This window comes from Triplophysa dalaica, chromosome 11 (genome assembly GCF_015846415.1).
Source record: "Triplophysa dalaica isolate WHDGS20190420 chromosome 11, ASM1584641v1, whole genome shotgun sequence".
Taxonomy (NCBI): domain Eukaryota; kingdom Metazoa; phylum Chordata; class Actinopteri; order Cypriniformes; family Nemacheilidae; genus Triplophysa; species Triplophysa dalaica.
In genome coordinates this window covers 14,351,460-14,365,868 of record NC_079552.1, presented here as the reverse complement: position 1 = coordinate 14,365,868, position 14,409 = coordinate 14,351,460, and the positions used below count along the sequence as shown (strand labels likewise).

The following is a 14,409-nucleotide window of genomic DNA, read 5'->3' as shown; positions in this document are numbered from 1 at the left end:
CTGGGTGTGGTTCTCCCCTGTTCTCTTCTTAAGGCTTCTGGTTTATGGATCTGTCTCTCTCTCTTTCTCTCTGCTTTCTCAGACTGCGGGTATAAACACTACGGATAAAGAGCTGGAGATTCTCTACCTGACCAATGTGTCTTTTGAGGATGCGGGGCAGTACACATGTCTAGCGGGAAACTCCATTGGCTTTACCCATCACTCTGCCTGGCTTACAGTATTACCAGGTATACTTGTCTATCTCTTGGGTGTCCTACTTAGCCGTTCTTCTCGTGTGACTTTTCCGTCCATCTTTTATTCACGGGTGATTTATTGTGTGAAGTATTTTGTTTTATATTTTATAAATGTTATTCTCTTCGGAGTTTTTTTACAATGGTGAGGTGTAGCGGTGAACTGTGAAGATCATACCATGCCATGCTCAGAAAGTCCGAAACGGAAAATCCATTGAGACTAAGATAGCATGCGGTTTGTATTCATCCGGGTTTATATAGATTAAAAAGTAATTATCGATTTAGATAATTTGACGTAGATGATGCGAGATGGGTAAAATCGATTTTGTCTAAATGTATTACGTTATAAATTTGTTCATCTCACCTCTGTATGATTGGCCAGTGGTGCCCACTTCAAAACATGCTTGAAAAGGTACTTGAAGACGCCGTCTTCAGTTTTATATAATTTTTCACAATTCATCTGTTCTGGGCACTGAATGTTTTCTAGAAAAATTATATTTCACGATTTTTCATCTTAACAAATAAACATCGAGGTATAAAATACAACCCAGACTGAATCGGAACGTAACTGACTAAACTAATATTTTGCGTCAAATAAAATATGCCATCTGCTCTCACCTATGTCCATTTCCTGGGAACACGAGTCCGGCAGGTTAATAATTGTTTTAAGATTTAAACATGACATATTCAGAAAACACCATTACTCAAACATGGTAAGAACGATGAGATTTTCCCGTCGACTGTTTCCGCTGGATAACACAAGTGCTCATAATGAAAGTGTTTGTCAGAGGTGTTTACTGGAGTATTTGCTGATGGTACACAGTTCCAGTAGCTGGAAGACTGGATTCATTAATTCTTATATCCTCACTGCTTAACAACGGGATAAGCGACGGCAGGCTCATCCTGTTATCCCGCTCTGCATTCTGCTGGCGTAATTAAAAAACTCCGGCACAGCTCTGTGTGCGGAGCTCATTACAGTAATGCCAAATAAGCCTCCCGGAGAGAGGGGCATTATGGGATGTTTGTACCTGCGTAGGGGTGTGATAGCATGCTAATTCGATTGTAAGGAGGCAGTAATTTAACTACAGGCTTTTCGCTTAACGAACTTCGAACACATAAACAACAACAACTCATTGACTTTAGATCATCTGTAATAAAATTAATTAGTGGGGTTAGTTCTTCTAAACAACCTGTAACTAGAGATACTCTCAGTCCCGCACTAGTTTGTAAATTAAATTCTTATGGCCCTACTGAGCAGAATTGTTGGGTTCTGTGGCGATAAGCAGTTTTCATTATTAGCCAGAACATTGGGTGAATTGTGAAAATATTGTAGCCTAGAATATTTTGTTAATAGTATCAATAAAATAATAAAAAAAAATTTTTAATAAAAAATATACATACTACAAATTGTGTACAGACACTGAAAAAAATTCAGAGACCCTTACAAAGTTATTTTATGTTATTCTGATTTTACTAATTATTTCTGTTTAAATAAAATTATAATTTTATTTCATTCTGTGAACTACCAACAATATTTCTATCAAATTAAAAAATATGTATATTTTTTTCTATTTGCATTTATTCACAGAAAATGAAACTGTAGAAACAGATCAAAATAACAGAAAAGGTGCTCTGTATTTTTGCAGACCTCAAATACTGCAAAGAAGACACGTTCATATTCACATTATAGCAATACAACAGTTATATTTCTACATGTATTTAAGTCAAATTCAACAATATATTTTTTATGTGATTAAAACACTTTTTTACCTTTGCATATATTCATTTCTACAGTAACAAATAAAATGAATTATATTAATTAAAATGTACCGCTTCACTTGGCTAATCATACGCAAAACTGCACTTAACGGTTCAAAAACACGACAAACCATCGTGATTCAGTTCTTATTTATACTTGTGTTGTTTTGCAAGGGAAATTCCATAAATGTGTCGGCACATGGAAACCCTTTAGAGATCCTAGATAAACCTCTGAGGACAAATTTTCCACTGAGAAAAACGTTAGAAGACGCATGAGTTGTGACAGATGTGTGCTTTAGTCGGCGGTTTGTGTGTTTTTAAATCACTTCTGTCACTTTCAGAGAGGGTCAAGAATATCAGTGTCACAATTCGATTTAAGCCATGTATTATATTGCAGGTCTTTATAAAAAAACGTCATTAGAAGCCAACTGGCAAGTACAGCATTGTTTGCCAGTCAATGCAAAGCTTGCCAAATTTTGGCACATTTGGCACTTAGTGAGTGTTCATTTGGGACTCTGCCGATAAGGAAACACAAGTTTAGTAAGCTGAACTTCTCAGTCTAACAGCAGCACACTTGGTGACATAATCACATATCTAATCTTTGATCCGTTTGATCTGTCAGCGGTGGAGATGGAGAGAGAAGACGATTACGCTGACATCCTCATCTACGTGACAGGCTGCGTGCTCTTCATCCTCACCATGGTCATCATCATCCTGTGTCGCATGCGAATGAACCCGCAGAAGACCCTCCCCGCCCCGACTGTGCAAAAACTGTCCAAATTCCCTCTCAAGAGACAGGTAACAGAAAGTAGATACAAGATTTGATCAATCTGTTTTCTCTTTCTCTGTCTCTTCTCCTCATTACTATGAATGCATCATTTACATGGTTAGAGTTTATACAACTAATGCTATAGATATTTAAGTTTATTTGTATTCTAAAAACAAATACTGGCCACAAAACTCCAAAAGTTTTTAATTCAAAGGTTGTTTAATAGAGAGGTTTTGGGGCTGTATGTTTTTATGAATACATCAGTAAGAAGTGTCTCATAAAGAAGAAATATTTCTTCTCTCCTCTGACTGACAGAGTTTAGATCACGTTTCACTCCTGGTGAAACTTACGCTCAAGTTGTTTAAACATTTTAAAGCACAGCAGCTGTCACACACTCATATTCTGTCAGTGTCTGTAATCTTTATCCCATTCTCAATCTCTCTTCTTCTTTTACGCGATTTTATTCCAGCAACCAAAGTCTGACATTGTTTCATCTTACACAGGAATCTGCTACGGCAGTCATGTCTCTTTTCTTCTCATTTTCAAAAGCTTGAAGCTTGATTATGTGTGTGGATATTTTCAGCTCAGCGCCGCTGGTTGATCTAATTTTAGAAAATATTGAGATATCATTGTCAGACGTTTAGATTTTCCTACCGCTGCTGACATACTTTTCTCTGCGGCTTATGAAAGACAAGATCTGTGTTTCTGAGTCGAAAAAGCAGCGTTTGCAAGAGCGAACTGTGTTGACGGTTTAGATAAGAGTCGATTTTAAGCTTTGATGCTGTCAAGATCACCCCATATTTGCAGTAATAGACATCTGCTCAGTTACATTTTGTTGATGTGATGGACCATTCACAATTTAGAATGTAAATGAACTACAAGTTATTTACAATTGACTATACATTTTGAAAGCTGAACATTCTATTGATACTTTTCCAAACAAATAATAAATGACTAGTGTGTAAGATTAAGGATAGCCTATGGACAGAAATATAATATACATTACTATATCTTCAGAGGTGTTTAAAGAACTTACATAATAAAGCGATATGTTTTTATTACGTTAGAATGAGCTATATCTATCTACACACACCGCGGGTCCCCTTACATGGAATTCACCCTGTTGTTTCTACGGTAGCCCCAAACGGACAAACTTCTCTACAGAACGCAATTTCTAAATACGTCTCCTTTAGGAAAGAAGCGAAAATGTGACAACATCTTAGTGCTGTGTGAGCCACCGTAGTGCTCCGAAAGAGAGGGGTGTAGTGAGCCGTTGGTTGCAATTCACAACCTCACCACTAGATGCCGATAAAATGTTTACTGTCCTTTAAAGGGGTCAAATGACACGGCTTAAACGAATATTATCATTTGTTTTAGATGTGATGCAATGTGTGTACACGATTTAAAGGTTCAAAAACGCGGTATTTTCCACATTCCCTGGATGTTTGTATCTCCTCTTTGCCCTGCCTTTCACAAACGCACACATTTTTTACAAAGCTCATCGCTCTGAAGAGCGAGGTGTGCTATGATTGGCCAGTTAACCAGTGCATTGTGATTGGTCAAATACTGCAAGTGTGTGACAGAAATGTAACGCCTCTACCATATTTGAAACATCAGGTTCCAAAACAATTGTACTGACAGGTACACCTACATTACTTTCGTATACATGTAGGCGGTCTTAGTCAAATCGTACAACGAACTGACGTGGATTTGTGGGGGTGTGGTTACAAGAGGCATTTCAGCCAGGTCTGGGTGAGCATTCACTATTAGATAGAATGCATCTTTTGTTCCGACACTTACATATTTGCAATTTTACGTGTCTAATGGGAGTAGTTGATTTTATTGTAGAATTGTACAGATGAAGCATAAATTATATAGACAAGTAAGTGAAGATGAAAGATGAGCAGGAAGTCAGCTGGTGGCCTCCTGAACATCCCTAAAGGACACAAAACCACTCCAGATAATAGCTGTTTGTTTGGCAGCAATGTTGCTTTACACCCTTTTGTTTTCCATTACTCTGAGATCTGACAGATACAAACCCAGAAAACAGCCCTCAGAGGAACACACAACATGTTTTAGTCTGTAACTCAACACTTGAGAGTAGATGTTCTTCTCATAATATTGATTCCTGTCTGTGATATTTACTGTTTCAATTCTCTCTCTCTTACTCCCTCTCTCTCTTTGGCTGTTACAATGGCTCTCTTGCTCTCATTGTCTTGCAGGGACAATAACATGCTCTCTTTATTTTTTACCCAAGCAGGTGTCCTTAGAATCGAACTCTTCCATGAATTCAAACACCCCCTTGGTTAGGATTGCACGCCTGTCATCCAGCGATGGACCGATGCTGCCCAACGTCTCTGAGCTTGAACTCCCCTCAGACCCTAAATGGGAGTTTCCCCGTACAAAGTAAGTCGACTCCAAAATAATGTGATTGTCTGTTTATCATTTTTTTTATATATAGACCATTTCAGTGAAAATATTTGGTCATTTTATTTGTTTATTTCTTTGCAGACTGACGCTGGGTAAGCCGCTGGGAGAGGGCTGCTTTGGTCAGGTGGTGATGGCTGAAGCAATGGGGATTGATAAAGAGAAACCCAACAAACCTCTCACTGTTGCTGTCAAGATGCTCAAAGGTGTGTGTTCATACTTTATTTAATGATATTTTGCCTAAAGAAAATGAGGGTAATTTTTCAGACCATTAATGGACGTTTATTTTCACGCAATATCTCAGATGACGGCACAGATAAGGATTTGTCAGATCTTGTGTCTGAGATGGAGATGATGAAGATGATTGGGAAACACAAGAACATCATCAATCTGCTGGGAGCATGCACACAAGATGGTCAGCACACACACACAAATGATCGAATAGAATTATGAATAAAGACTTGAAAAATAGCTTTTTTTACTTAAGTGAACCTTTGTGCATGCAGGTCCTCTGTATGTGCTGGTGGAATATGCTTCCAAAGGGAATCTTAGGGAGTATCTGCGTGCCAGAAGACCTCCTGGAATGGACTACTCATTTGACACCTGTAAGATCCCAAACGAAACGCTGACATTTAAAGAACTGGTGTCCTGTGCCTATCAAGTCGCCAGGGGTATGGAGTACCTGGCCTCAAAGAAGGTAACATATTTTAACACATACATTACTGCCAAAGAAAAAAATTATGAGACCATTTCAGAATAACTCAGTTTTATTGTCAAATTGAGCATTTATAGGTATGTGTTACGGTTAAATAATCTTTTTTTTTTCGTCTGTGAACTACTAAAGACATTTCTCCCAAATTTCAAATTAAAATATTTATATTTGCAGCTATTTGCAGAAGATGAACACAGGAGAAACAGCTCCAAATATCAGAAAAGATGCTCTGTATTTCAGACCTCAAGTATATACTCATATAATCGTATTTACTTTTAAGCACTACAACAGTAATATTCTAAAAGGAAAAATTCAAACATTTTTTATGTGATAACCTTGATTTTTTATCACAGTTTTCATGTGTCTTGTCATGCTGTCAGTCTTTCACTGACTTTTTGTCACTCCTGAGGTTTGATTTTATTGAAATTGAACAGACTCTGGACTGGAATGACAACAATACTAGAAATCCTGATTAAATGAAACTTTAGAATGGTCTCTAAATTTCTTTCCACTTCTGTATATTTGAGATGTCATGTTTTTCCACATTTATCAATGAAAGATGACCCCCTTTATGTTTGCATCCCCAGTGTATCCATAGAGACCTTGCGGCTCGCAATGTACTGGTTACCGAGGACAACGTGATGAAGATCGCAGACTTCGGCCTGGCTAGAGACGTGCACAATATTGACTACTACAAGAAGACCACCAACGTAAGTCGACACTTACAATCAGTCTCAGAATGCTAGAAGGATAGCCCATCGGTGTGGCACTGGACCAGAGAGGATGTGGTTCGATACTATATTTTTAAACGTCAGATTGAGAGGTGTTGAATGAGTATGCGTTGTTGAAGGGACCTTTATGAGTAGACTGTTATAAATAAATTGACTGTTGAATGAAACCAGAGTCTGTAATTTGAGCATGTGAGTATTGACTCAAACTGGACAGGATCTGAGAATACATTAGTGTACACTCGACCTACTTTATGTCATAGAATTCACTAAACTATTAACTATGCCCGTAACGTAAGGGGATAGCCCACCCCGCTATTACGATTCTGAATATTTTCGCAAAAGAAGATATTTTGAGAAATGTCTCAGTGGAAGTCAATGGGGGCCAGTGTGGTTTGGTCACCAACTATCTTCAAAATATCTTCTTTTGTGTTCTGCTGAAGCATGAAAGTAAAACAGGTTTGGAATGACATTAGAGTGAACAAATTATGAAATAATTTTTATTTTTGAGTGCAAGTAGCTTCTATATACAGCAAAACACAAAAGAGTAGCTTGGCAAGATAGAGTTTCACTAGATTCTCCAACACTTCAAGCATGTGTCCGTTGGAACACTAAGGTGTTGTGATGGCATGTTTTGGGTGTGGGGTGATGTTGGCGAACTACATGGCTATTCGATGGGACAGTTCGAGATTAAAGGGCATTAGAGAGTGGAATGCTGTTGGGTTTGTACTGACATGGGCTACTGAAGTGTATTTGTATTCGATAGGACAGTAGGAGATTATCCGCAGGCCTGTTGATGTTCTCCGGGCATCTGCTGGCTCAGCGTTATTGTTGTTCTGACTGATCTGTGTCTTTTAGGGTCGTCTGCCCGTCAAATGGATGGCACCAGAAGCACTGTTCGACCGCATCTACACGCACCAGAGCGATGTGTGAGTTTACATTCCCGTGCATACCACCTCTTTACTCCTGTCACTTCATCTTTTCACTCCTTCATACCCTCTGTTCATATAGTTCATCGAGCGGTAAAGGAATGCGAGTGAACTGTACGATAACATCGACGCCGGTTGAGTGAATGTGTGTGTGAAAGTTTATGAATGCTCTCGACAGACCAAATATTTGTCACGCACACTGTACTTTTCAATAAACTTAAATACAATTTAATCACAGTTCGGCTGTGACAGCAATAATACAATAATTTCATCTGTCTCTGTCTTTAGGCGGTACTTTTGCTATGATATATGAGTCAATAAGCTCTAATTCGGTTTGCTTGTTTTTGTGTGTGCACATCATGCAAGTTTGCTGATGTCCGTAAATGAGATTTGACTGTGACACAAAGCTAATGAACGGATAGTGATATGATGACCAGCCAATTCAGCCCCATAAGGCTTCTATCTGTGCATGTGTGTGTGTTTGGCCAACTAGCGTTAGCTGGCTCATAGCTCCTGTTGTGTCTTAGCGTGGCTAATTTGATTAGCAGTGCTCAGTGGTGGCGTGGGAGGAGCGGGTCCAAACAAAAGAGCCCTGAGTTAACAGCGCAGCTTGTGATAACACACACACATATGTGTGCACACACACTCTTTCTAGTTTAATAGACTCACGTCTCACATCGCAGACATATATTATAAGCTTGACTGAGAACCAACAAAACTGCTCTCTTACGTCTGCCAAGTATCAACACCCAAGAGAGAAACAGGAAGAGCGAGACAGATAGATGGAGTGGGCGAGTTAGGGATTGACAGAGTATTGTTACTACACATTGAATTATTTCGAGCATAGCTGTATCGGTTTCATTTCCTGTGATTGATGTATGATATTGGCTCTCTTGCATCTCAGGTGGTCTTACGGGGTGTTGTTGTGGGAGATTTTCACCCTGGGCGGCTCACCGTACCCGGGGATCCCAGTGGAGGAGCTGTTTAAACTGCTGAAGGAAGGCCATCGGATGGATAAACCTGCCAACTGCACACATGAACTGTACGCACGTTTTTTTATGTTAAAAAAATGCATCTTTTTAAATATAGTGAATGATGGTGTTAAATAACATAGTAAATGCCCAGCTTGTACTAATATGAATAATATTTTTTATTATAAATTATATAATGTTTTTATTGTATGGACATATTTACATTAATAAATGAATATATAAATAATATTTAAATATATTTTTTTTTGTGCAGGTACATGATAATGCGAGAGTGTTGGCACGCTGTTCCTTCTCAAAGACCCACCTTTAGACAGCTGGTGGAGGATCATGACAGAGTTCTCTCCATGACTTCAACCGATGTAAGAGATGTTATTCAATCAAACACCTTTATGTTTATATACAGCAATTGCATGCAAATCTAATGTGTTTCTTTGCTCACTTTAGGAGTATTTGGACCTGTCAGTGCCGTTCGAGCAATATTCACCCACCTGTCCAGACTCCAACAGCACTTGCTCATCCGGCGACGACTCTGTGTTTGCACATGATTCTTTACCGGATGAGCCCTGCCTCCCCAAACATCACAACAGCAATGGGGTCATACGAACATAAACACTCCAATAAAGAGTTCCGGTTTAGTGCCGTGGGGTTCTGCTCTGAGACCTTCGGCGGACTGGAGAAGCGTAGCACACAAGACTCTCGGATCTCATGATGAAGCAGCTTCAAACTTTCAGCTGTTTGGAAGATTGTGTTCCACAGCTCCACCTTTTCTTCCAAATCATTATTCAGCTTTTTGAAAAGAGAATATTCCTATTTTTGTATTCGGCCAGTTTGTTTCCTTTACGCTACACAGTTAAGAAGGGTGAAACCATTCCGTGCCTACCAAAAAGCAAACGTTGAAGAGGAAAAATGAATGAACACTGTTTGCTGCGTAACAGCGACAGTATCATCCTGTCATACATGTGAATTCTCTCTGTGCTTAAAGAGAGCACGCCGACAGGACGTTTTTTCACAGCAATATCTGACTGGAGTGAAAACTAAACCCATGGCCAGTTTCTCCTCTCCGCTCCATTGTTTTCTCACAAGGAACTTTTATCATCCCTCTCTAGATGAGAAACGAGAGTGAAATGTCTCCTAGATGTGAGATTGAATTAGAATTTAACTGTGTGCTTTGTATGTATCTAAAAAAAAGTTTTATTGTAAATATATAGATTTAAATATGTAGCATATTGCAGTCAGTAGCAGTGTATGTTAAAAAAAATCATGAAATAATGACATTTTAAGAACAATGCATTGCTAGTGAGCGTACACTGTTGAGATCATGTAAACATTTAATCTAAAAAAACAAAACAAAAGTTTTATTTGAATTAACATGTATATTTGTAAAGCTATTTATAGACATAAGGTTTTTAAAGGGGTTGAGGTCTAAAATGATAGTCTGGGTTTTGGTACTGTAAACTAAAAAGTTGTTTTCTTCTTGAGATTTAAATTTTTGTAAATTATTGACTACAAAAGTGCAAGATTATTTTATTTTTGCTTTTCTTCCATCTCTCGGTTTACGGGGACGAGAATGTACGAAAATCGGTAACATCAGGACAGTGTAACGCTGAAACGTAAAAAAATTGAAATAAGTCGGCTTTGCCCACTATCTCAGTATTGAATTTTATTGTAAAGGACCACAAGTGCTTTTTCTCGTGAGGAGAAGAGTGTGCCAGTGTTTTAAGACTCACACTTATACCACTTTTATACATTTTTGTATATTGCTAAATAGTCATTTCTCCATATTTTGGCTTCCCTGCATGCAATTTATATACACACACATAAATATATGTAGACCGTTTCCCATAGTATTAGAAAAGTGATGATCCTCTGCGAGGACAGGCACTGTGGTCCTTTCTTCCAACCGTATGAAATGAAGGAACTAAATGGTGAAACCATATTAAGAACGTTTGTTTTAAGAATGCTCTTATTTGCTCTTTTACTTAAACTAAAAAGTGTTTCTGAGGTTATCCTCTGAGTCGGTATGTTCGCAAAGTGCCAAAATCTTCAACTTCCTCTCTGCTTGAGTCCTATGTTAATGAGTACAGAACCTTTATTGCTATTCAATTCTAGCGTGCACGGCTGTCAGATGACTTTCTCTGGCCCCGCAAATCTAAGCGAAGCATTCTGGGATAGCTTGGTCGTGGCTCAGGGTGTCAATTGCATTCAAGCAGAAAGCTGGCAATAAAATATAAAGGGGGAAAGAAGGAGATTGGGATGATTCGCTTGCTGCTAAAATACGAAAACTGTAGATTTGATACGATATGGCTGTGAGAGTGCGACGTGAGTGTTTCCCTCCTCCAGCAAACCATTGAATTTTTGTACTTGTTAAGTGCCTGAGAGGGAGTTAAGCGGCTGAATATTGTGACCTATGGTCTGAATATACAGCCGCGATGAGTATAAGCAGGGTGTTCCTTAAAAATATTTCTAAGGCACTTCGTTACCTTAATTCTCCGATTGGGTTTTCATAAATGTGGGTGATATCGTTCTGTCATTTCTTTTTCCGGCTGATGGACATCATGTTCTGTAGGGGCCGTTCACACGGGGCGGGTTCTTGCGTTTAGGAACAAAACAGAATTTAATGCATTGACACTGAGACAAAGACATCCATCTAGTGTGTATTTACATAGAAACACAACTGAGCAAATGGACGCAAGACGACGCCATGCGTGAACAGGCCCTTAAGATACAGTGTTTTGTTGTTTGTCTGTTACGTGTGGAGTCTGTTTACTGTTTGTTGTTGGACGGCAGACTTTGGGATCTATTTGTACAACCTGTAACCTCTGGCTCACCTCTCGATGCTCTTTGCATACTCTGCTCTACTACTGACGGCCCTTTCGCATTGTTTCAAACATAGCAAACAATGTTGCTGGACCTTACCCCTCCTTATAAAAAACATCATTATTTATTTCCTTGTATTTATGTTTTATTTTGATTTTTTTTGCTTATCCTTTCCTTTTTGTTTTATGACCTTCATGTTATTCAAAAGGACAGCATTCCTAAATGCTTTGTATTATAGAATGGAGGTAGAGCCAAGATGCGTTCAGCGGTTGAAGAAGGTTTTCTTTAATGTTTACATGAACTTCCGAACAGATTTATGTTACTTTCCAGCACTTTTGAAGTGACTGGATGATTAGCAATACTGGTCTGATGTCGCCTCTTTATTCGACACACATGTATTCTCTCTTAAGCTCTATTTGAAAGTGCCATTCAGCTCTTATTAGAATTAAGATATTAAATTAAGTTATAGATTTAAATTTGCAAATGATCGTTATATGTCGAGTAGATTTTATCTAGGTGTGTTTTTTTGTTTCAATAGGGATGAAAGCTTCAGTATTTTCTTATGAACGAATCGCATTGCATTCCAGGTACTTCTTTCTTAATGCAGTGAGGTCATTTAGCATTCAGCCTTCATCTGCATCCCTCTCGGTTTAACAAACCAATGGAATAGTTGACTAACAGTCTTGTTGTGTTTTGTTTTTCATTATTCTTTTCATATCGCTGTATCTCTGGAACATTCCCTTCTATTTCAGTTGTGCCCCTTATGAGCTGTAAACCTCTTTACACTCTATCAGTCTGTGCCTGACGGATTTATGCTGTCAATCAAAATGTTTTCAATAAACACAACAAAATGAGCTCTCGCTTGTCACGTTCTCCTAAAATATTCAATGCTCGCTGCGTTCAGTTGTTCAATTTTATATTACAGGCGTTCAGTAATTATTAGGAATTTTTGATAAGCATATTTCAAATTAAAATGAAATTGTTTTACTGTAAGATAAACACAGGGAAATGCATAACTTATGCAGAATACATCAATGAAAATATACAGTCAGTACAGACTTGTGAGCTGAGGGCTTACATCATTCTGAAGGTGTTAATTTGAATAAACATTATTTTCATTTGTATGAACATTATTTTGCAATGTGAGTTAATGAATAAATTTATAAACAAGTAAATGTGTGAACATCAAATATTGATTTGACAAAAGATGATTTTATAAATTAGCATTCAACATAGAAAACAATGTGCCAAGCAACAAGACAAACATTGCATCACAATTTTAAAGGGATAGGTTACCCCAAAATATATAGTATTTACTCAATCCACCCTTTTGTATTTGCTACATTACAACCAAGAAAAAGAAGCTTGATACACTTAAAGTTCACCCAAAACGAAAATGTATTTATTCACCTTCATCTTATTCCAAATAAGTTTCTTTTTTTATGCCGACACAAAGACACAATATGTTTTGAAGAATGTTGGTAACCAAACAAACCAATTGGCACCCATTGACTTCTATTAGGTGTGAACACAAAACCACAGTGACATTTCTCAAAATATCTTCTTTTGTGTTCCAAAGAAGAAGAAAAATCACACAGGTTTTAAATGAAATGAGACACGTTTTTATTTTGGGGTAAGCTATACCTTTAACGTATCTATTTACAATACAAGTTACATTGTATAGTTGTTATATAATGTGTAATGTTTTCTAAGTTTTTCTTTTGTTATTGACTTAGAGCTCTTTTAAACTTTTATTAAAGGTGATAATAATGAAATAAATACTCAAGTCATTTACATCATACTGTACATTACATTTTGTGGCATTTGGCATACAATTTTCATGTGATCCGGCAACGTAATCCTCTCCCAAAACTTACATTTCTGAAATAAGAAAAAGTGTCACAAAAACTGCATTGTGGATGTTTGTTTGCTGGTGTCTTGTCGGCTCTTCAGACTCAAACATGTCCTGCTGGGGAACGTCCTTACCCAGAGCTCTGAACAAACTCATTCACTCACACTTTATATGTGTGTGTCTGTGTGTGTGCTTGCGTGGACATTACTTTGCAGCTGAAGAGGTCCTTTCACCAGTGTGTTTGTAAGAGCCAATTCTAAATTGGTGTGTCTGATTCAGAGCTGTGTTTGCTCATGGGGAGGCTTTGGAAACCTCATTCCTTTGCACCTCTTATTTAATTCTCACTCTCTCGGGGTTGATGTCTGCCATAGGCCTCGAATTCTCTCATTTGGCTTCCCTCATGTCATCTTTTGCTGTCACCGTATTACCAGCTTGTCCCAATGAGCTGAGATTTGTGTGTGCACAATTCATTAAAAACCAGTCACTTTACATTTGAGTCAGACTCTTCAAAATCAGAAAGTCAGTGGCATGTGTCCGATTCTGAATATTTATAGAGTACAATTTGAATGTTATAACGCACTTCAAACACAATTTTAAGTCCTATTTGCAGCATAATTAATCTTGCTGAAGGCAAGTTCACTGAAAACGTTTGTTTATTTACAAACGAGAAATATGTTCTGTCATGTAATTTATGCTAGTGATGAAGTAATTTTGAACAAATAATAAGAACATAGAAAACTGTAAGGCAAAGTTTGAAAAGGCAAAGGAAAATGTGTTTACAGAAAAAAATACACTGACAATACAAGTCTATTGTGCAAGTGTCACCGAATGTTGAAAATCAGCAATGTGAGGCTTTTTTGAAGACTACATTCCATTATAAAGATTCAAAAATAAGATTTGTTGAGCCTGCGGGCGGCCATTTTGAGTGAGAAAAGTAATAATCTTGTTTATATCCTAGCATGACTAAGTTAGCTCCAAATATTACTCGTATGCTCAAAAATGCAAGATGTTCTTTGATAAAAACACTTTTTAAATGGCAAAAGTTCCACTTAAAAACCAGACTAGGGTACGACTACCTTTCTAGGCTAATTGAATCTCATTGGTTGTCACATGACCACAAGCACCAATCGTTGAGAACATTGCTGCTTCACAGCGCTACAAATCTCAAGTTTTCAATCTCATTGGTTGTTGTGTG

General features: G+C 37.9%; 1 protein-coding gene across 3 annotated transcripts in view; it reads left to right on the top strand.

The window, feature by feature from the left end:
• The window catches only part of fgfr3 (fibroblast growth factor receptor 3), a 36,966-nt gene extending 24,429 nt beyond the window's left edge, over positions 1 to 12,537 (top strand). For 2 of the 3 annotated variants that reach the window (XM_056760236.1, XM_056760234.1), the window contains exons 8-18: positions 83 to 227; positions 2,611 to 2,786; positions 5,015 to 5,163; positions 5,269 to 5,390; positions 5,489 to 5,599; positions 5,691 to 5,881; positions 6,484 to 6,606; positions 7,483 to 7,553; positions 8,458 to 8,595; positions 8,799 to 8,904; positions 8,990 to 12,537. In XM_056760236.1, the coding sequence (XP_056616214.1) occupies positions 83 to 227; positions 2,611 to 2,786; positions 5,015 to 5,163; positions 5,269 to 5,390; positions 5,489 to 5,599; positions 5,691 to 5,881; positions 6,484 to 6,606; positions 7,483 to 7,553; positions 8,458 to 8,595; positions 8,799 to 8,904; positions 8,990 to 9,154 (1,497 nt within the window). In that variant the 3' untranslated portion in view covers positions 9,155 to 12,537. The remainder of the gene's footprint in view (positions 1 to 82; positions 228 to 2,610; positions 2,787 to 5,014; positions 5,164 to 5,268; positions 5,391 to 5,488; positions 5,600 to 5,690; positions 5,882 to 6,483; positions 6,607 to 7,482; positions 7,554 to 8,457; positions 8,596 to 8,798; positions 8,905 to 8,989) is intronic. The other variant, XM_056760235.1, reaches the window with a different exon arrangement.
• Positions 12,538 to 14,409: the final 1,872 nt, after the last annotated feature.